This window comes from Vulpes vulpes, chromosome 8 (assembly GCF_048418805.1).
Source record: "Vulpes vulpes isolate BD-2025 chromosome 8, VulVul3, whole genome shotgun sequence".
Lineage (NCBI taxonomy): Eukaryota > Metazoa > Chordata > Mammalia > Carnivora > Canidae > Vulpes > Vulpes vulpes.
The window spans coordinates 30579610-30600705 of NC_132787.1; the positions used below are offsets into that span (position 1 = coordinate 30579610).

General features: G+C 43.8%; 1 protein-coding gene across 4 annotated transcripts in view; it reads right to left on the reverse strand.

Annotated features, from left to right (window-relative positions):
• Positions 1–2870: 2870 nt before the first annotated feature.
• The window catches only part of PTPRO (protein tyrosine phosphatase receptor type O), a 238821-nt gene continuing 220595 nt past the window's right edge, over positions 2871–21096 (reverse strand). For all 4 annotated transcript variants that reach the window (XM_025995173.2, XM_025995172.2, XM_072765952.1 and 1 more), the window contains 7 exons: positions 20003–20079; positions 19280–19414; positions 18936–19058; positions 14022–14176; positions 11753–11888; positions 5107–5227; positions 2871–4064 (listed from right to left, as the gene is read on the reverse strand). In XM_025995173.2, coding sequence (XP_025850958.1) covers positions 5123–5227; positions 11753–11888; positions 14022–14176; positions 18936–19058; positions 19280–19414; positions 20003–20079 — 731 coding nt within the window. In that variant the 3' untranslated portion in view covers positions 2871–4064; positions 5107–5122. The remainder of the gene's footprint in view (positions 4065–5106; positions 5228–11752; positions 11889–14021; positions 14177–18935; positions 19059–19279; positions 19415–20002; positions 20080–21096) is intronic.

The window sequence follows — 21096 nt, forward strand, 5'->3', positions numbered from 1 at the left end:
CTTAACAGCCCTACTTCTCTCAAATCTTGTAACTTTGACCTGTTGTTTTGCACATCCCCCCGGTGCTGCTGACTCTGCCCTGGACAGCCTTCAGTTTCTTAATGTCCCTCATGATCCAACTCCCAGAGCCATACATCATACTCTATCTTTAATTGAGTGACCCACCAGGATCAGGCATGGCCATAAGCATCAGCTGACACCGAAAACAAAACTCCTGCTATTCTGGAAGGCCAGGCATCAGAGATGTCATAGCTTAAGGTTTGTTTGTTTGTTTGTTTCTCTAAATGCATCCAAATGGGGCTGCGAAAAACTAGGGGTAGTTTGCACGTGTTATATGTTTGTTGCTTTATAACCCCTTTGGCCCAAAGAGATGTTATATTTAGTCCTGGGCATGGCCTTTGGACTCCGAGCCTGTGCCAAGTACCAGGCTAGAAAGCTGTGAGCCAGGACACGAGCCAGCTTATTTGAAGCACATTACATCAGACATTTCCTGAGGTGGAAAGGAAGTCCTCCTTGCTAGAAAGCAGGGAGGATTTTGGCTCTTAGAGGCTGGATTCAGTAACTTTAACTCTTTGGCTAAGGGCCAATCCTCTAGCAAGCAGCTATCATATGGTCTGCAAAAAATTCAGATCCAAAGTCTCCAGCCCCCGTTTTATGTGTTGACACCATAGCCTTCTTTGAGAGATGGATTGCCTTTTGGAGCAGTGGGCGGGGGGGGGGGGGGGGGGGGGGTTGGGAGGTGGGAGGGACAGCTTTTAGAAAAGGAGAGACGTTAGAAAATCTGATTAAAGATTTTATAAGAGATTAAAATAATCTTACTAACTTGTCTCAATTTGAGGGGTAATGTTGACTTTGTAAGCAGAAAATGATAAGCCCTGAATTAAAATGCTGTCCAAAAAAGTGCTGTCATCCATCACTGTTTTTTTTCCTTTTCAAGTTAAATAAAATCATATAATGTGCAGTGAGGGATATATTGGTGCTAAATATTACATTTATAAATTAAGCTGTAATGACAGTTTCTCAATTTTAGAAATTGACTTTGCAGTGAAGAAATTTGATCTCCACAACACTTGAAGTTAAATATTTTGTGACTCTAAAGTCTTCCCCTCTCTCCATGAGCCACGTAGGCTATTTTGACCTGTATGTGCCAGCGCCTCTGTGGTCAGAACATTGTAGCACTACTCAGATGATTAAAAACGACAACAGGGACGCCTGGGTGGCTCAGGGGTTGAACATCTGCCTTCAGCTCAGGTTGTGATCCCGGGGTCCTGGGATCGAGTCCCGCATGGGGCTCCCCAGGGAGCCTGCTTCTCTCTCTGCCTTTCTCTCTGTGTCTCTCATGAATAAACAAATAAAATCTTAAAAAAAAAAAAAAGGCCACCACCACCACCAACAACAAAAAACCTTATTAATGATATAGAGGCCGCAGCCGCCGCCTCTCCAATCTTCAAACTGAGTCCTGGAGTGCAGATGAAGCTGGTTACAGTGGGTTTAGCGTCCATGAGAGGACAAGATACAAAACACCTTTGGGTGCATCATCCTACAGTTACTCTTTATATCTGAAAAATATGGGGCTGCGATAGGGCCTTCTGCAGTTTATGAGCTGAGGCTCAGGAGAGAGAAGTTCCCAAGCAAGGCATCTGCCGGGCTTACAATCCAAGGCTCCTGACAGATGGATGCTTTCCTCACTACAAATTCTCCAGGCTCTGGAGCACCTGTGTCCCGGGGAACAAAGGGATTGCTCTGGAGACCCCCGGAGGGAGGATCTGGTCAAGTGCTTTCGCTGACCCTCCTGGGGTCCAAGCTCGGAGTCTCGGGTGTAAACTCTGGACACTCCATCTTCTCTTTTGGGAAAATGGATCTGCTACTATTTGATCCCGACCCTGAAGGGGTGGGTGCTCAAGAAAAACCTGAAATACGTCAATCGGAGAAGGACAGTGTATGTTCTCATTCATTTGGGGAATATCAATAATAGTGAAAGGGAATAGAAGGGAAGGGAGAAGAAACGTGTGGGAAACATCAGGAAGGGAGACAGAACATGAAGACTCCTAACTCTGGGAAACGAACTGGGGGGAAACGAACTGGGAAGGGGAGGAGGGCAGGGGGTGGGGGTGACGGGCACTGAGGGGGGCACTTGACGGGATGAGCACTGGGTGTTATTCTGTATGTTGGTAAATTGAACACCAATAAAAAATTAATTTATTTAAAAAAAAAAAAGGAAAGAAAAACCTGAAATATTTATGAAGTGCTTTAAGTTTCAGGGGAAGTACTATTCCGGCCCAGGAACCCGAAGGGAATTCCAGCTTACCCAGGCAGGCCTCCGAGGGGCTCGCGTCGCCCCGACCTGCCCCGGTGCATCACCCGTGCGCTTGGCCCCTTGCTCCAGGCCTTTGCGCTCCGAGGGTGCAGCGCTGCGGCGCTAGCGGGCCACGCGGGGGGGCGGCGGGAGGGGCGAGGAGAGCAGGTGGGGAGGCGGGAACCGGAGGGGGAGGGGGCGAGGAAGAACTGACGCCGCCTGGGGCGCCCAAGCTGTGGAGCGGCGGGTGGGGCGCCCCTGCCCACCCCCACCCCCACCCCCAGGGTGAACCTGAGACGCGCGCAGGGGCTGCAGGAGCCCGCCGGGGGCCGCTGGGGCCGGGCCTGCTGGGGGCCAGGAGGCGGGGCGCGGAGCTGCTCACCTGGCGCCCTCGGCCGCCGCTGAGGTCACTGATGAATTATTGAGCGAGCCTGGGTGCAGGGCTGCGCGGAGACGGCGGCGGGGCGGGGCGGGGAGGGGGGGCCCAGCAGGACGCGCCCTCCCCACCCGCCTGCCCCCCCCAGAGCCCACCGTCACCTCTGACTGTTTAAGGAGGTGACACAGAGTAACAGGCTTCACAGGGCCCGCAGTGCCCAGCTTGACAGCGTTTATGTCACAATACACACACCCCCGTACTGCAGTGATAGGAACACCCCAAGAACGAAACGTTACTAGTTTACACTGGTTAAAAGGAAACGGACAACCCCAAAACCAAACAAAACCAAACGAAGAAATCTCTGTTGGAATCCGTAGAGACGCCTGGCGGTCGCCCCACAGTCGCCCCAGCATGCTCAGTTCAGCGCCCCAACGTCCCAAGGCCCCCAGCTCGTCGTGGGAAGGAAAGTGCGTTTTCACAGCCCGCAGTGCTCCAAGAAAGAGCTTTCGCCTGTGTGCAGGTCCACGGAGAAAGGGGAGGCAAAGTCTAGGCACCAAGGTTGCTCAGACAGAAATGGAGTCTTAAGAGTCCTTCAAACTGTTCCGAAGCAGATCTGGTTTGCTGAAAAACAATCTGGACGGTGACCTTAGTCCCAGAGGGCCCAGGAAAAAAAAAAACAAAAAAAAAAAACACTTAAGTGTTAATAAGGAAGAAAACCATCAAGAACTAGAACAATGAAGACTTAAACTTTTTTTTTCCTACTCTACTTTGAAGCTGCATCACAGCTCTTTCATATGCAGTTGATCTGTGGGTACAAACCTTCTCTCTCAATCCCCCCCCCCTCCCACCCCTGATCCAGCAGCTTAATGTTGGAGCACAGATACCGCTGGTTCGATTTTCTTGAAGCAGAATTAACATGTCCTCATGTGTGGCGATGCCACTTTTTAACAATGAGGTATAATTTGATACTGACAATTCCTGTTCCCTCTTGGGCTACGGGCTTGGTCAGTCGCGTGGGTAGAAAACAAATCAACTTTCAGATAAAATCACACATACAAAAATTATTGCACTTAAAAACAAGAACAACAACAAAAACTCAGCCCAACCGGCCAAGGGCCAAGGAAACTCTTCCAAGTGCTGTGCTTCCTGCCCTTCGCAGGGCGTCGGGACTTTTTCTGGTGTTCAGTTGAATTTGGTCCGCTATGTCCAGAAGTGAAGGAGTCCAAAAGACACTGTAGGCTCTTTAAGGCTAAGTCTTCCCGGTGCTTCTATGAGATAGATTATCTCCTTGGCCACATACTACAAAGCAGGGGCTCTTCTTAGCAAAATGGCTAGCAGGGCCCCTAAAAATGTCTGGAAGCAAGGGAGGATGGGTGCACACCATATCCTGTCCTGTGGATGAGAGAGAGAGAGAGAGAGAGAGAGAGAGAGAGAGAGAGTAAGCAGCCTGGGAGGGGCAAGCCGCACACTGACAGCTCTGTGGCTGGAGGTAGAGAAACTTCCTCCTGATTCCACTACTTGCTCTCTTTACACTCAACACCACAGCCCATGTGGGCCTAGGTTGTCTATGCATCTTTCTCTGTAAGTCCCTTTTGTGGATCTAAATATCTTCCCCTTTTCAGTGAATTTGTCCCTCAGCCTTTACCCTTCCTGCCTCCTTGAGCTTTCTGTCTGTTGATAGCTGTAAAGGAATACTAATCCTATCCGCTACCCCTGGTCTATATGCTATTTATCCTTCCATATTAATCCCAGAACACACCCCTGTCCTCTCCCAACCCAGGGAGTGGCTGCCCCCACCTCAATGTACCCAGATGCATTTCACACTCTGTTTACTGACTTGAACTGGCATATTGTGACTTCAACTAAGATTATTATGCCTCCAAAATCTGATCCCCTAGTCAAAGCCGAGCACAAAGCATTGAATATGTTACTAATGTTTTCAGGAAGCTCTCAAGTAAATGTTCACATACTGGATGGAATCAAAGCATTCTTCAACTCCACTATCCTGGGACTAATGTTAATATTGTTTTCTGCCTTTGGGAGACAGCTCATGTCCAGCTCATGTCTCCTTGTGACCCCTTGTATGATCCTCGTAATCAATAAAACATTTGCACAAAATATCTGGATAAATAGAGTTGAAGGGCAGTATCCTGATATCTCAGGCACAGATCCAATATCGGAACAATTTAAGGTTCCAAGTAGAGGGAAGGAAGTTCAAATCATAATGAGTTGCTGAAGCTCCTGTGTGTCATACCACTGACCAAGGCACATGGAAGCTCTAAGATGGGCATGATATTCATTTCTCCCTATAACCACATCTGTGGGGTCAGAATCAATACAACTGGTGAGTGCTGCCTTTTGTTGTATCCTATCCCTTCCCACTTTGTGTCTCCTCGCATGGTTCGCAGACAGAGCACCCAAGAAGCTTACTTACTGCTCTGGATTCGGGACTAGGACTTGCTAACATTCTCATAGATGACATCACTGATGCAGAACTGCTGCTTCTTCTTCATCCACATCAGTTGCACACACTGATGGATAAAAATGTACTGCTCCTAGAGCAAAAGACAAAAGCAGGTTTCAGAGCAAGATATTTTTGTGCAAGACACATGCAAAAATATAATATTTTCACTCTGTGGCAGGATTAGATATGATCTAATGTCAAATGAGACAATTTTCATTATTTATGAGATAATTTTATAACTAGAAAATCCAAGAGAACTGTGAAAATATTTTGATTAATAATACAGCTTAGGTAATCACAACTTAATGCATATGGCAATGAATAGCCAATCAATAAATCATGGGCCTATTTTGAAAAAAAAAAAAAAAGCATTTCATCTCCTAATACACCCAAATAAATTCCAGAAAGTTTAATAAATTAAGCCATAAAAATATAGGGGGGAAATACAGGATAGTTTTTCTTGGATTAGTTTTAATAAGGAGTTTCTAAACTTCAAAGCAATGCAATAAATTACAAATAAAAATTTCAAACTACTATATATAAAATAAAATGAATAAAATAAAGGGCATTTAAGACCCACTTAAATCATGATGATCATCAGCATCATGATTAGGCTATTACATTTAGCAAGTCGGCAGCATGAGTGAAAAAAATATCTGCATTAAAGCCCTTCGTTGGAATGCTTTCCATTTTCCACAGAACAGAAACTAAAATAACTTGTTATACAAATAGTCACAAATCTAGTCCTCGAGCTTTTTACCAAACACATGAGTATTGTCTAAAACATGTCTTCTTTGCAGCACATCTTCCTGCCACCGCTGTGCGTGGCTGAGTTCACAGATCTGTTGTAACCTGTGGCTTCCCTGTCTCTTCTCTGGCTCTCACCTCCTGCTAAGCTTTGCTTCCTGGAGGTAATGAAAACCTTCTGCCACCACTTTAGCTGCTGCTGCTGCTGGAACTTCCATAGCCACCTTGGTTTCGTGGTTTGGCAAAGCCTCCACCACCGTAGAGGCCAGGGCTTCTGCCTCCAAAATCTCCTCCCTTCAGAATCTGAAGGTCCAAAATTTGAAGACTGATTGTTGTGGTTGCCAAAATTATCATAGCTTCTGCCTCCTCCAAAATTGCTTCCATCGTTATCAAATCCATTAGAGCCATCCTCACTGCCACCATGGCCACCACCACCTCGACTGCCACCATGGCCACCTCACTAGTTTACTCATGACCAAAGTTGTCATTCCCATCAAAACCACCTCCATGACCACCACCAAAGTTTCCAGAACCACTTTGACCTCTTTGGCTGGATGAAGCACCAGCCATCTCTTGCTTACATAGGGCTTTCCTTACTTCACAGTTGTGGCCATTCACAGTATGGGATTTTTGAATGACAGTCTGGTCCACAGAGTCACAGTCATCAAATGTCACAAAAGCAAAGCCTCTCTTTTTGCCATTGCTTCAGTCGGTCATGATTTCAATCGCTTCAATTTCCCCATGCTGCTCAAAATAATCCCTTAGATGATGTTCTTCAGGGGTTCTTCAATGCTACCAACAAGAATCTTTTTCACAATTAAGTGGGCAGCAAGTTTTTGAGAATCTTCTCTTGGGACAACCCTCTTTGCACAATTCTTCCATCCACCTTGTGTGGCCTTGCATTCATGGCTGCCTCCACCTCCAGCACTTGGTGTTCAGATCTCTCATGACCACACAGTCATGAGTCAGAGTGTTGCCCTTTGCTCAAAATGGCTCCTCAGGCTCTCATCAGTTGTTTCAAAGCTCAAACCTTCAATGAAGAGCTTCTACAGCTGTTCTGAGAGGCTCTGACTTAGATACAATAGCGGTGAGAGGGGAGACTTTAATGATGCTTACTCGGTGGGCAGAAAGGAGTCATCTAACGAATGCATCTCAATATCTTTATTTCTGTTTAAAATTCCTTCAATCAGCAATCACACACTTAAATTGAAAAATAAAATATGTAGGCAAATAGACCAAATATTTCTGGAAGACAGGGACTGTATCTTTTTTAAAAAAGATTTAATTTATTTATTCATGAGAGACACATACACACACACAAAGAGGCAGAGACACAGGCAGAGGGAGAAGCAGTCTCCCCACAGGGAGCCCAAGGCAGGACTTGATCCCGGGACTCCAGGATCATACCCTGAGCCAAAGGCAGAAGCTCAACCACTGAGCCACCCAGGCACCCCTGTCTTTTTTTATTCTTCATGCCTAGCACTCAGTTTGTGCTTATTGTAATGTTTTCTGAAATAAACTGAGGAAATATTAAAACATACCCAAAAAGTGGTGCCATAATAAAACATGTAAGTTGACACAACTGTTTTTCATCCATGACATTGGCAAAGCTAAAGGTAAAAGGTAACACTCGATGATGCCTTGAGTTTGTTGAAGCTGTCATTTTTCTCTGTTGGTGGTGGAGGTATTATTACTAAAGTGTTAGCTGAGGACACAGATAATAAATGAGTGGAAAAGGATCCAACTAATTGTCCTATGAAAAGGAGCATGGTGACACCTGGGTGGCTCAGTGGTTGAGCGTCTGCCTTTGGCTCAGAACATGATCCCCGGGTCCTGGGGTCAAGTCCCATATCGGGCGCCCTGCATGGAGCCTGCTTCTCCCTCTGCCTGTGTCTCTGTCTCTCTCTGTGTGTCTCTCATGAATGAATGAATAAATAAAATTTTAAAAAAAAGAAAAGAAATGGAGGATGGTTTAAATAAGACACAACAGATCTATACTGAAATATTTTTCAGTCTTTAAAATGAGATTTACAGAGTTTTGGACAACTTGGGATGATATGTATAGCAAAATGTTAAGTGGAAAACGACACTGTAAAATTAGTATATGCGTATATAGCATATAAGCATAATCATATAAAAGTTATACTTGAACACAGATGGAGATGAAATACCTCAAAATATTGAGAGTAGCTGTCCTGGTGCCATGAAATCCAAGTAACCTCATGATCTTTACCTTTCTTCTTTATTCCCTAGAGCTTCTCTATAAGTAATACCATTAGAAATAACCTTGACATAAAAACCAGTCGTGGAGGGACACCTGGGTGGCTCACCGGTTGAGCATTTGCCTTCAGCTCAGGGCATGATCCTGGGGTCCTGGGATCACGTCCCACATCGGGATCCCAGCATGGAGCCTGCATCTACCTCTGCATGTCTCTGACTCTCTCTGTGTGTCTCTCATGAATAAATAAATAAATGAATCTCTAAAAAAAAAAAAAAAAAGCCAGTCATGCTATTCACAGGATTTAAGGGGTCTTTTGTATGACAACTTTATAAAGGTTAGGTTAATACTTCAAACCTCACTGGGTTGATAATCAGCCTAATCTGTATTTTCAACAAGCTTTGGAGAAAATACATTCCCTTATTTTGTGATAATATCACATTCATAACTGCCTACCTCTTCTTGTCACACATCACTCCACTGTTTCTGGTGTTGTGTCAAGCACTGAGCACGGTTCGGGCCAGAGAGGACCTGGTTTTTCAACCCATAACTACTCAGTGGCCAAACTTTGTGTCAAAAAGGGAAAAAAGTAGCTGGACCACAGGCAAGGTAAATAAAAGACTATTTACAGACATATCCCTGAGAGACCCCGAGAGGTCTAAGCTGCTAAGCAGGATGATGGCTGCTCAAAGCAAAAAGGCTTTCTGGGGAAAGCCTATTAGAGGAAATCAAATAAAACATTTGATAAAAATAGAAGAGAGCCAAGAGAGGTGAATGCCACCCATATAGAGCACTTGACAGTTTCAAAGTACTTGTCTAGATTATATCATTCACATCATGTAAACTCTACAACAATTCATGAATGCATCATTCATGGTTTACAGATGAGGACGGGGGGCTAGGAGAGGTGAAGGAAGCTGTACAGAGGCCGCAAGTGACCCAGGCCCACTCACGGAGTCTGGCCTGCCAACCCCTACTCTCTCACTACCCGTTGCTGCTCTTATGGAGAGGCTCAGACCGTGTGCCCAGGCAGCTGAGAAAAGGGAAGAGGGCATGTTGAAACACAGCCCATGCAGCCTGTTGCCAGGACCTGGAATGTGCATCTCAGGACAGGCTGTTTTAATCAGTTAGCTCTGCTATTTCTAGAGTGGGGCAAGGTGGTGTTGTCGAGATGATGGGCAGTCTAGAGGAGGTAGGAAAATTAGAAACCCATCATGGGAGGGAACCTGGTATACAACACACGAGTGGTTTATATAGAAAATCGGAAATCAGCTGAAGAATCACTCTGGCCTCTTGAAAATCACTAGTGTTAAAGGGGTCACTGTGGGATGATAAAGTCAAAGAAAATTTGTTTACTCTGCTCCTTCCTTATTAGCATCAGTAAAGTAGAAGGCAGCAGGACTGCGATATGAATGGGATCAAGGAGGATGTTAGGAAAATCCTAATATTCAAAATACAGGTTGAACCATGAATTGCATAAGAACCAGGAAGAACAAAGGTAAATGGAAAAATGTTCCAGACATAACAAAACAGACATAAATAAATAACTCGAAATAGAGAGCATTCACTGAAGAATCCTGAGGGAACTCGAGAGTGAAGCCGGAACAGTTGGAAAAAAATCAGTAACCTATGGTGACCTCTCCTCTTTTGCTCACTTTAGAGTTTTCCCACAAGAGTTCAGGGAAGGGATATTGTACTTTAAAAAGATTGTTTCCCTGGGAGATGTCAACCTAAAAATGCTACTATAAACAAAGAAGCCAAACAAACCAAAATGTGGAGCCAGAAAGTCAGGGAGAACACAGGACACTTCCTCAGCTCTGCAGAGAGGCACATGGTGGCTGCTCTGGTTTGGTGCGATTACCACGCTCCAGGAAAGATAATGGTGTTGAGAATTGGATGGAGGGTCTGCCGTGTGAAGGTAGTTTTTAAAAAGTCATTAGGATTTTGTAATTGGGAAAGCCAAAAGCAAACAGGCTATAATCAAAGTCTATAAAGTTGTAAGAGGCATAAATTAAGTCAATGAGGCAGACAATTCATCAGATCCAAAATACTTAAAATAAGGAGTGGCCCTTTGAAGGTTGGGGATTAGTATACATAATGGGGAGCTTTAACCACACGTTAGCACGTACATTTATGGAAGTGAAAACCAAAAATATGAACCAATTCATAAAGCACTGTTTAATCACTAGGTAGTGCATTTCTCCGGGGAATCAGGACGTTTTAAACTCACGATAACGAGGTCATGTTCGTGTCCCCATCACGGTAAATTAGAAGGTAGCAGGGCTGGGATGTGAGTGGGCTCAAGGAAGTGAGTGAACACACACATCATCAATGAGACAGGTGCATGTGAATGGGTCACTCTTTCCAAAGTGGTATGATCTTGCTATATAGCAAGATCTATCTATCTATCATCTATCATCTATCATCTATTATCTATTATCTATCATCTATCACCTATCATCTATCTATCATGTATCTATCATCTATCATCTATCATCTATCATCTATCTATCAATCATCACCTATCATCTATCATCTATCTATCATCAATCATCTATCATCTATAGTGTGAAGCATAGGTCAGATGGGAGTGGGGAAGCAGGAGAGAAAAATAAAAAATGGGAGAGGAGAAACCAGTGGGGCAAACCCATAGCAGCCATGACTGCAGGCTTTTTGAGTCACACTGACATCTAGTGGTGCTCAGTAGGAAAAGCATGGGGAAAACTAAGGTAGCATTTAATGTCTTGGAAACTGAGTCAGAGGTCAAGCCAGGTTGTTTTCCTCTCTACAAGTGTTCCTCCCACACACACTCCTGGAGCCAAAAGGATTATTGTATGCTCAAAGCTGAGAAGTTGCAAGGACGGCTTGGTGACTAGGATGATGAACTAGCTATTGTGCGTAGATTTGGGGGCACACAGGTGCACACCCGGGGCTGCTGGGTGGCGGTGTGATGCTGTGTGCACAGCAGCCCCGGGCTACCACTGAAGCCAGAGTGCATTCTGAGGCTTCCAGGGAGGAGAGGGCTTGGCCAAAGAGGAGGAGGAGGGAGCACATCACAGTACTGGATGTTTCTGGGCATGCTCCCATGTGGTTAAAATGGTAACTCCATTCATTTAGATCAAGGGACTTGGCAGCACTGCTCAGTTGGGAGCTGGAAATCCTTAAAATCATAAGGGGGACAGAAAGCTAAGTCCAACCCCTGATGATCATCAGAAGTGCTTTGGGACAGAGTCACATGGAGGACAAACTAATGCCAAACTTATTGAATCACATCTAGCGTTTCAAATTTAAATTCAATCATGTCGGTTCCACAGTCTCCACTTGGTGGCATTTACCCAGATTGCTGTCACCTTCACTGAACTCTCAATCCGTTCAAAGAGGTTTTATTCTATTATAGATACATCCACATGCTCTGGATTACCAAAGGGCATATGATGCCAACAACGGTGCAAGCACTATACACTGAGTGGATTTCTAGAGGCTAATATCTATTTTGGGGGTACCTTGAAGCAGTTTGAACATGCACACTAAGAAACTGCGACTAGCAGATGCAGGAAAAAATGAGACAATTGTTTTGAAACATGAAATCGAACAATGGGAAGTTTCTCAGTCCGGGGCATTTCTGAAAATGCATATTGATTCCATTCCTACCTCTGTCTGCACCATAGACATCCGGTACGACCGCATTTCGGACACCAGCCCTAGGATGTCGACAAACTCGTGATCCCGAATGTGCTGCAAGAGCCTGTCCAAGGCAATGAATGTTCCCGTCCGGCCGACTCCAGCACTGCAAAAGAGCATGCAGGCAGCCTATTCCTCAGATAGTGCTCTCACATGGTTGCAGACAAATTGGCAGCTAAATCCACCCCCCCCGCCCCCAAACTACAGGTAGCACCACTGAGGTTAAAGAAGAAATATTCTTGACAATGCTTTCCTAACTGATTTTGAAGTATGTGATTGTGGTTGGTGTGTCTTTCAATGACGTTTCTGACTGGCCTGCTACCTCCAAGACCTGCAGGTCTGCACTGCCTTAGCCACACCCCCTCCGCCTCCTGCAGAAAGTAAGGATTCCAGCCTGAGCTTGCTGGAGAGTGGAGAGTTGCTTGTGCTCTCAGAGAGCTGATACACACACACACACACACACACACACACACACACACACACACCAGTTCCAGCCTTCTGTGCAGCCTCAGAGTTAGTAGCACACCCTCTGCTGGAAAGTCTGATTGAGATGCCACACACCAGCGCTTGCTCTGGAGCTATAGCATTTGCATGTGGTCAAGCCTAGGTTGAGTTCACTCCCCTGGACCTTCCTTCCAGCACACCTGCCCTTCTAGTGGGTCTCGGGCCTGCTTTGGTCTCCCAGCCAACCTTTAGGTAGTTGCCTCCAAATCAGATTTGATATTTGGAGGCAGTCTCTTCATTCCCCATATCCCAGTGCTCAGAGAGTGGAGGGAAGTGGAGGGAATGAATGGTGCTGACCATTGCCCACCAGCAGCCCCCAGCTTTATATGTTCAAGTCAGCTCTTCTCTTCCAGTCACTCAGAGGCTGCAGTGCCAACTGGTTTCAAACTCTAGATTATGTAAAATGAGAAAAGAGAAAGTCAAAACCAGTGCTTATCCAGAATTTGCTGGAGAGAAACTCAATACTAAAAGCTTTGAGTTCAGAGATTGCTTTTCTACCAGACAACTCTTGCCTCCTAGGACTTGTTGGTCTAAGATAAAACATTCTGTCTCTGGGTGAGCACCTGTGAAGTCCCATCCAGGACTGTGGCTGCTTCCGGCTTGGAAAGAACCAGGAGTTTGACCACCTGGTTGAGCAGCTTTATTTTCTGCTCTTAGAAAGAATCATTTGAGACTAGATGTCATTTCGGCATGCAAAATTTTTAACCTGTGAATGTGTGAAGTGAATGGACCCAAGTATATATCCTCCCTGATCCCAAACTCGATAGCTTATCAAGTGTTTTTCTTTCCAGACAGACCCATATTCCTCCCTCTATCTCTGTCTCTGTCTGTCTATCTCTCTAATACACACACATTCCCCCAGCCATTCAGTTCACAAACACCAAGGTCAGGATCCAGGATTATAGATTTATTTGCTTAGGTTGACATGGTTGTCAATGCCTCCCCTAACATTGTCACCCCACTCCTGCCTCGGGCACACAATAGGAGCATGTTCATTTCCCCTGCTCTTTGGAGGTTGCATAAAAATTTTGCAACAAAATTTTGTCACGATGATAGATTTTGATGAAGTTTTGGTTCACTTGGTAGGAAGGAAAGCTTAAATTCAAAGAGAATGTTCTCCCGAAGGAATTCACGTGGTCCTTGTTTTTGATAATGCAGTAGATCATACAGGCCCTTTTCATTTTAACCATCTGGAAGTTTAGAGACAATCTCAAGGAGCAATCATAGCAAATGTTTATCTTAATGAGCTGAATACTTTTATTTCTCCTTTCCTTCATCTTGTTTTTATGTCTATTTATATTGTTCAGGGTTGTGATTTGCTACTTTTAATCTGACTTTGTATTTGGCCATGTTATAAAGCACTCAGAATCACTGATAGGTTGGGATAATACCACACAGCACCTAAAGGCACGGATTTGAGCCCTAACCCCTCCACTTTCTTATTGCATGAATGTGTGTGGATCCCTTTGCCTCCCTTCTTCTCAGTTGTTTTTGTTTTTTTAACCTAAAAATGAGAATAATAACATCTATCTCATAGGCTAATGGAGATAAGAAACGCCATATTATAAGTAAATGACGTATCTAGTAAGATATCAGTTAATTGTTAATTTTTTTAAAAATCATAGTTCATGTAATCGTTAATTCAGTGTGACTGGGATACATGGAATGGTGGGCTTTTCCCTTTATACAGCAAAGCCCGTGGTGCCTTAACAGAAAATACGGCTGAAGAGGTTACCTGCAGTGCACGATCATGGGGCCTTTGCTCTTGGTAGCTTGCTGTCGAACCACGTGTACGAACTGCAGGATGCTCTCTGCAGCGTTTGCTGTGGGCACCCCGTGATCAGGCCATGCAGTGTAGTTGAAATGCATCACATCCTGCATCTCATCGGCCTTTAGGAGAAAAAGCCAGCACAAGCATTAGAATCTGTCAGGGCATCGGCCCAGAGCAGGCCTCCACGGCTGCTCACAAGTTAACAGCATAAGAAGTTAAAGCCACGTGCCCCTCCCCATCCAGGCCCCTTCCCTTTCCAGCTCTGAGGATTGTGTCTGGCACAAAGCAGGCCCTGAAAAAAGTACTAATTGTATAAAACTTCAAAGCATAGTATAAATAGGCTAATCCAGGTCTTTGTAGAGATCAGAGCTCAAGCATCTGGGTGTGCATTCTGACTCTGTCATTTGGCAATTGCACCAGCTTTGGCCCATGGATCCCCTGAAAGGTGCTTTGGTGCCCCCTCTGGGTCCCCTTGACCAGGCTGCACCTCTTTTCCAGTTGCTGCTAGACAGCATATGGCTGTGCCCTCCCCTCCACTCTCCTCCACAAAGGGAACTGTCTTGCTGGAGCATGCCCAAAGGGATGTGTTCTCCTGATGAGAGCAGGAATGATGGATACTGGGGTGCAAAATGCCTTCCCCCCCTTATGTCAGGGTGGCATCCATATCAGCTTGGCACCATTCACTTCCTTGGCACTCTCCGGGGGACCCAGTCAAGACCAGAATTCTGCTGAAGCCACAGCTGTGTGTGCTCCTTCCCTGCCCTGTCCTATCCTGCTTCCCTTGTTCCCTTACAGATTTTACCCAAGATTATGCTTTTAAAACTCACCAGTATGACAATCTCTGTCTTGTGCTCTGACCCAAGACAAAATCCCTGAACACCAGTTTTCGCATGTCTAAAATGAGTCCTTTTGATGTTACAAAACAACCCATCACAAGGGTTGTTGTGAGGATTAGCTGTGCTCATGTCTGTGAAGGATGGGACCTGTTAGATCTGATCATCGCTGCTGCTACATAATTACCACCACGCGATCCTATCCAGCTCTGTGCATTTGTATGGTTGGTTCTGGGAATCCCAGTGGGTTGGTATATTTTGCATCATCTTATTCATATTATTAACCCATATGTCAAATATATTCTTGTCCCCTCTGGACTGAGTAATTATCATTTGGGATGTGGGCCTTCAGGATTCACTCTTTCTTTCTTTCCTTTTTTTTTTTTTTTTTAAGATTTATTTATTTGAAGCAGGGAGGAGCAGAAGGAGGGAGGGAGAGTCTCAAGTGGACTCTATACTGAGCTCAGAGCCTCACACAGGGTTCAATTTCACGGCCCTGTGGTCATGGCCTGAGCCCAAACCAAGAGTCAGACGTTAAACTTACTATGCCCCCCAGGCACCCCAAGATTCACCCTCTTTAGTCTCTACTAATTTGTAAGCATAAAGATTTGTTCTGTTCTTATTATCAACTGCCATAAATATTCCAAATCCAGGCCTCACAAAGATCTAATTCATCCCTCTTCCCTCAAACTTGCTAAGAACCTAGAATCCACTCGATGAATGGAATACTGTATCATAATTTGGAAGAATTTGGCCTGGTTATGAAATGAAAGTTAGGTTCAGGTATTCAAGAGAAATGAATTCCAAAGAGTCAGTGGTCTTGGGTGAAGTAAAATTTGTATAAATATAAGTAAATGCATAAATAAAGTATATGAATAAATACATAATAAGAGTTCTGTAAACATAAATAAATCTGCACTTCAACTAGACCCACTGTCCCCTAGGCGCTTAAGGCTATGCAACCCCAGCCACATGCAGTGCCTCCCTCGCTGCCTTCAATGGCTCTTTCTTAGACACATGGAGCATGTTTGCAAAAGTCTGCAAAGATGCTGGCTCCTCTCACTACCCTTTTCAGGAGGTATGGCAAGAAAGTAACCCAAGCATGATAAATTGTGCAGAATGACTCCATAACTCAACACCATGAAGATTTAAGCACAAAGATAACTCTGGTTGCCCAGAAAAGCTCACAAAAATATTAACTCTCTTCAAAGGCTGATTACAGGTTTAGTGCAAAGACTTGTTCATTGTGGGCAATATATATTTGTACATATATTTATGTTTATGCGTATATACATAATCAATCTGAAAATGTATCTGGCTAAAATACACAAAGTGGTTCAAAAATAGGAAACACTTAAATCGTCATTATTCTTTCTATAGCTGCAGGACGGAGTTCTTAGTATCAGGGTGGTCCCTGTCAGCCGAATAGCAAGGCACACGTCAATGGGAACAAACAAATTTTTGCTGGCTTGAGTCTCCAGTTCTTACTGAATTCAGACCAAGTTTTCAAGCACTGGAAAGTGACAAATTGTGTGTTATGGTCATTTACTTCCCTTCTTATTAAACAAGAAAACCCTTCTTGTTACATCTGAGTCATTCCAAACTTTCTCTTACCCTGGTTTCCTCACTCATGTACTTTTATCTGGTTGTACTCTGAGAGTTTCCATATATCAATATGGAGGGAATAAAGAGTGTAAACAAAAATCAAAACAAATAGAAAAATATACCCATTCGCCTCACACAATGTTCTTTGGCGATAGCTTAAAAGAAGCTTCTTTTGGCAGAAGTTTAAAATTTAGATTTTGTGTTTATGACCAAAAGGGGGCACTCTGGGACCAAGTACTTGTAACTACCATCTACACATCTGACCAGAAAAGACCAGGGCTCAAAGTTTTATTCTTATGTTTCAAGCCCTTCACATGACTGTTATTGAAAGGTCATCATTTAAGACGAAGGACAAGAAGCATAGTATTGACCATACAATGATCTATGGGACTGTGTCAAGGAAACAGGCCTTATTTTGTGCTCTGTAGTCTCTTTTTTCCTGAATGCAAACCCAGAGAAATATTTGTTCGACCTTTGCCAGCAGTTTTCACCAGTTGAAATAGCCAAGACAGAAAGCGGGGCCCAAATGACATTCAGATTGTCAAATATTTTCTCTAAGGAATATCTGTGATGCTTTCCAAGTGCTTTATTGTTTTTGAAATCATTCATTCACTCATGCACTCATTAATTCATTCTGCAAAGATTTTTATAAGTGGCTAAGGGTTGGGATTACAGAGCTTATTAAAAAACGGTACTTGCTTCCCAAACTCACAGCATGCTGGGGGAGGAGGATGTGAAGAGAAACAATTATAACCATCTCTGATGTCCTGTGATAGAATAATCTATGTGAGACTAGGCTGGGAGAAAGGAATAAAGCTGTCTTGAGGTTAGGGAAAGCTTAACAAAAGAGGTGATCTTTGAGCTGAAATTCTGAGAGGGAATGTGTTTAGGGAACAGGAAGAGATGGCCATTTCAAAAAAAAAAAAAAAAAAAGGAACAGCATGAAGCACAGTCTGCTAGGGGTTTGCCTAAATTCCCCTTGTAGCAAAAGCCAGTGTTAACTATAAGTGGTTAAGAAGTGATTTAACTTGCAAATATCAATAAATAATTAGCTAATGATTGCTGATGCTATAGGGATATGGGCAATCTTTATTTCCATTGTCCATATTAAGAGTCAGCAAACATTATCCGTAAAGGGCAGGTAGTAAATATTTTAGGTGTTAAGAGTCCTATGGTCTCTGTTCAACTTCTCAAGCTTGATGCAGCACAAAAATACTCATGCACCATATGTAAGCAAATGCATGGCTCTGTATCAAAATGTTATTTGTGGACACTGAAATTTGAATGTCATATAATTTCCATATTTTGGGTGAAATATTATTTTTCTTTTGATTTTTCACCCATTTAGAAATATAAAGCCATTCTTGGCTCACAGGCTTTACAAAACAAAGCAATGGTCAATTGCTAGGCAATTGCTAGCCCATACAGCTAGGAAGTGTTGTTTCTTTTTTTTTTCTTTTTTCTTTTATAAAGATTTTATGTATGTATTTGAGGGAGAATGAGAGCACAGCAGGAGGAGGGACAGAGCGAGAGGGAGAAGGAGGGTCCCCGCTGAGTAGGGAGCCAGGTGCGGGACTCAATCCCAGGACTCTGGAATCATGACCAGAGCCAAAGGCAGATGCTTACGGGACTGAGCCACCCAGGACACCAGGAAGTGTTGTTTCTAAGCAGACAACACTGTAATGAGGACTTTCCTATTCAACATTGCCCTCGACAGAGAGCATGTTCAAGTGACCACTAGTAAAACTGCCCTCTTATTTTTCTGGGGCTATGGTGTGTGAAAGAAGGCAACAGGGTGACTGGTGATGTCAGCACCTAGCCTAGCGGACAAATATTCAGCATAAGCTCAAAGGCTGATCATCAGAGAGGTAGCAGGCCTGGAAAAATAGACTTTTTCTGATACACTAATATTCAGAAATCAATAGTATTTTAAGAGGGATGGAACCATGATATAAAAGGCCTAGAAGAACATTTGAAATAATAATAATAATAAAAAAACAGATCTAAAAATAAGGGAAAAAGCCAAACAAAACCAAACCCAAACTACTAAATCTTTTTTAAGTGCTTCAAGTTTAAGTGTGTCTTATGTATCCTAATTATACTTACATGTAATTAGCATAAGTCATGAGAACTTCTCTCCTCAATTGTACCTGATGATCAATAATTCCCCTTGGCTTCTATCGCCCTGGGCTAACCTGAAATGGAAACTTGAGGACATTTTATTCTTTCCTGGTGCTCTCCAGGCCAATCATCTCATCCACACCATTATGGATGAAATAGGAAATAACTACATTAAAAATGGGATTTATCTCTTGAAGAAAGCAGGATTCCAAAGCCTGAGGAGCTCACAGTCTGACCTGACGGTGGGTTGGTTGGTCCCTGACATGTGGGTGTCCCCACAGCACGAGGACAGTACCTGAACTTGTGCTTCATGACTTACATAGTTGATTCTGAAGTGTCTGCAGGCCCAGTCGTCCCGCTCTTCCTCCGAGACCATCTCTACGGTGATGTCTCCGTAAGCTATGGGTTCTTCTGTGAACGGCCAGTAATGGTCACATTTCACCTGAGGTGACAATGGCAAAACCTTTTCAAACAAACAGGCTAAGGAAGAAACAGTCTGTGTTTACTTAGGGGAAACAAAAGTACTTCCCTCTGAAGAACTGTATAGTACTATTGTGAGGATGAAAAATGAAGCAAATGGAAGTTTCTGGTACATAGGAAACACTCAGGCCATGGCTACAGCTGGTTTTGCTGCCAGTGGGGACAGCCCCATTAGGCACTTACCCTTCTTTTCTCATTACACTGAGTGAGCATGACAATAATCTGGGACTTCTGCTGTAGGACCATCTTCCAAAAGTCATTTCTGGTTTCAGGCAGTGGCCCCTGCGTCGCAATGTACTCCTGGGGTGAGTTGTATCCCTGAAAGATTAAGTGACAAAGTTGTCACCTAAGGAGCCACCGCCAACACCGAATACCATTCCACAGGAATGAGGAAACACTGAAAATTTACCGGAAATAACCCTGGCCAAGGATCACACACCTGGGTAATGTTCTCTCTCTTTTTCATCAAAGAAGTAATCAGAGTAACTGACCCGTGCAGGTCCTTGTGATTGTAAGCACTGTTCTCTGAAGCTGATAAAATCACGCTCACCTCTTTTTACAAGAACAGTCACTATTTTTAAAGCACAGGGGGCTCAGGTGGAGACCTTGGAGTTGGGTTGCCAAGACTGAAGTTTCAACACAAGAAAAATGATCTTTAGTGTAATTATTTACTTTCACTTTCACCAGATCTTTACAAAGAAATCCGAACATTACTCATCAATAGGCTCTTCCCCCCATTTGTCATTCAGAAGAGGAATAGTGGGAACGGTCCCTGCGAATTGGGTAGCCAGGTGGACAATGGCTCTCTTTAGGGCTGTTTGATGCATTCCTGGAGCCCTAATAATTCTGGCTGAGGTAGAATTTGGATGCCTGGTTTTAAGAAATTTGTTGTTGTCTTTTACGTACGGGAATGTAGTTGGCATTGATATAGTCTGTGCCTTCCTCTTCATTCATGGAGACTAATCTCACTCGGCTGAAGTCATCTGTAAAGAATAAGAAGAAAAGAAATATTAAAAACGAGAAGGGAAAGAAGAATTGTCTTGACCTTCTCTATCCAAATAGCAAGTCAGATCAGCCCGTGACAAGGTAGATCAAGTTTACTTTAGCCTGATATTACAGCCACACCTCAATCTTAGTTTCTTGTTTAAATAAATATAGGAACACATCTCAATCACCGTTTCCTCTCCATCAGCTCCCCTATGCTTGTCTCCAAGTTTTGGGGGCATTGTGCAGGAGCAGAATATTCAGAAGAACTAAAATATCTGGTTGGTTGTATGGAAGGCTAGATTTGTAGCCTAAATCCATGATTTCCATGTCACCTAGTACATACAGAGAACCCACTACTTTTGGGAAATCCAGAGAAGATGGAGTTGCACAGGCTTTGTGTAAACAGACTTCAGATGAGAAAAGCACATTCTGGAATGTGTACAGATGTGAAGTGTTATATTGATGACACCATGTGATTTTATCAAGAAGGCTGATCAAGGAGAGAGTTCTAGAGCTTTTTCAGCTCCCCTCCTTCCTTTTCCACTTCTCCCAGCACCAGCCCGCACCTCCACCCAGTGTGGCAGAGAGGACAGTTAAGTCTATATTGGAATATATTTTAATTCCTGTAAGTGTTTCATATTACTTTTTTCTCAAATGTTGCTTTTATCACAAATGCTAAGCAATAAGAGACTCTGCAGAAGTAAGAAAGAGGAGACATTTTAGTACATTGCCCTCCTTCCCTTGTCAGGGATTTGATTGAAAATAATTTATGAGAGCTCGGGTTATCTTATCCTAATTTGGCTAAGATTTTTGATCTCCGGAGAACCAATTGGTCAGTCTTCCCAGATCATTGGACGCAATTCGGTTACAAGCAAAGAAATTCAATATTCCTACATAGGATGGGATCTAGTAACATCAAAGCATGAATGGGATTAATGCAATCACAGAGATGGCCTTGAGGATCCAGACTACAACTGGGCTCAGCCAGAGATTGGTGAAACTGATCAATCTGC